Raw genomic sequence first — 1,071 nt, 5'->3', positions numbered from 1 at the left:
AGTCAGGAGGCGACAAGTCTGGACTGTAGAGAGGCTGGAATACTACAGGAATGTTGACTTGGACCAGGTAGTCGGTGACGATGAAGGCGGTGTGGCTGGGGGCGTTATCGTGGTGAAGCTTCCAGCTATCCTTGATGTCTCTGCGCTTGCGCGCGAGGCTTCTTTTCAGCCTTTGCAGGAATTCCTGATAGTAAGCAGTTTTGACGGTCTGTCCGGGTGGGACAAACTCGTATTGGGCGATCCCCGTCACTCCGGAAAATGCGATGAGCATGGTCTTCGTCTTCGATTTGCTCATCCGCGCTTTCTTGGGACGGGGTGAGTTTGAGGTGTGCCACTCAGCGGTTTGTCGTTTTGTTTCTGGATCGTACTGAAAAGTCCAAGGTTCGTCGCCGGTTATCACTTTTTTCGAGAAAGGCAGAATCGCCTTTGCACAATTGCAGGAGTTCTTCGCATCGCAGCACTCGCTTTCGTTTCTGTTCTTCAGTCAAAACTCTCGGCACAAGTTTCGTGCAGACTTTCCGCATATGCGAGTCTTCGGTAACAATGCTTTGCACCGTTGTCTCCGTTAATTTCAGGGCTTCTGCTACTTGGTAGAGACTCAAATGCCGGTTCGTGTTCAAAAACTCACGCACTCGCTGCACATTCACGTCAGTACGGGCCGACGAATGGCGTCCAAACTGGGACGATTCAGTCATCTGTTCCCGGCCCTCACAAATAGCCTTGTGCCACTTTTTGACTTGAGAATAGGACAGACACTCAGTCCCAAACGCCTGTTGAAGCATGGCGAACGTTTCGGAAGGAGACTTGCCCAATCGGAAGCAAAATATTTTCGCGTAGCCTTGCTCTAACGAACTTTCCATATCGCCGTGTCACGCAAAACCGTATAGAGGCTACTGTTAAGGCCGATGTTACCGCTCCGAAATCTGGGAGCCAACTGACCCTTGTTGCGCTGTGAAGCCAACACCCACCACCACCGTCGCTATCAAGCTGAGCGCGCTGCAAGGTTCGCACGCCTCAGTATAAAGTGAGGCTCATTACTTCTGAATCCTACCCTGTAATTATCTTTAAGTT

At 50.9% G+C, this 1,071-nt stretch overlaps 1 protein-coding gene across 1 annotated transcript; it reads right to left on the bottom strand.

Moving 5' to 3' along the window:
• Positions 1-335: 335 nt before the first annotated feature.
• On the bottom strand, positions 336-860 carry LOC145670023 (protein GVQW3-like). The gene has a single exon (XM_081738366.1). The coding sequence runs from the start codon at positions 858-860 to the stop codon at positions 336-338; it is 525 nt and encodes a 174-aa protein (XP_081594492.1).
• Positions 861-1,071: the final 211 nt, after the last annotated feature.

Source organism: Thermobia domestica, chromosome 14 (genome assembly GCF_964235325.1).
Source record: "Thermobia domestica chromosome 14, izTheDome1.hap1.1, whole genome shotgun sequence".
In the NCBI taxonomy this organism is placed as follows: Eukaryota; Metazoa; Arthropoda; class Insecta; order Zygentoma; family Lepismatidae; genus Thermobia; species Thermobia domestica.
This window is presented reverse-complemented; position numbering and strand designations above follow the sequence as displayed.

Coding starts and splice junctions, on each gene's coding strand:
- LOC145670023 (XM_081738366.1), bottom strand. CDS start 860: ATGGAAAGTTCGTTAGAGCAAGGCTACGCGAAAATATTTTGCTTCCGA.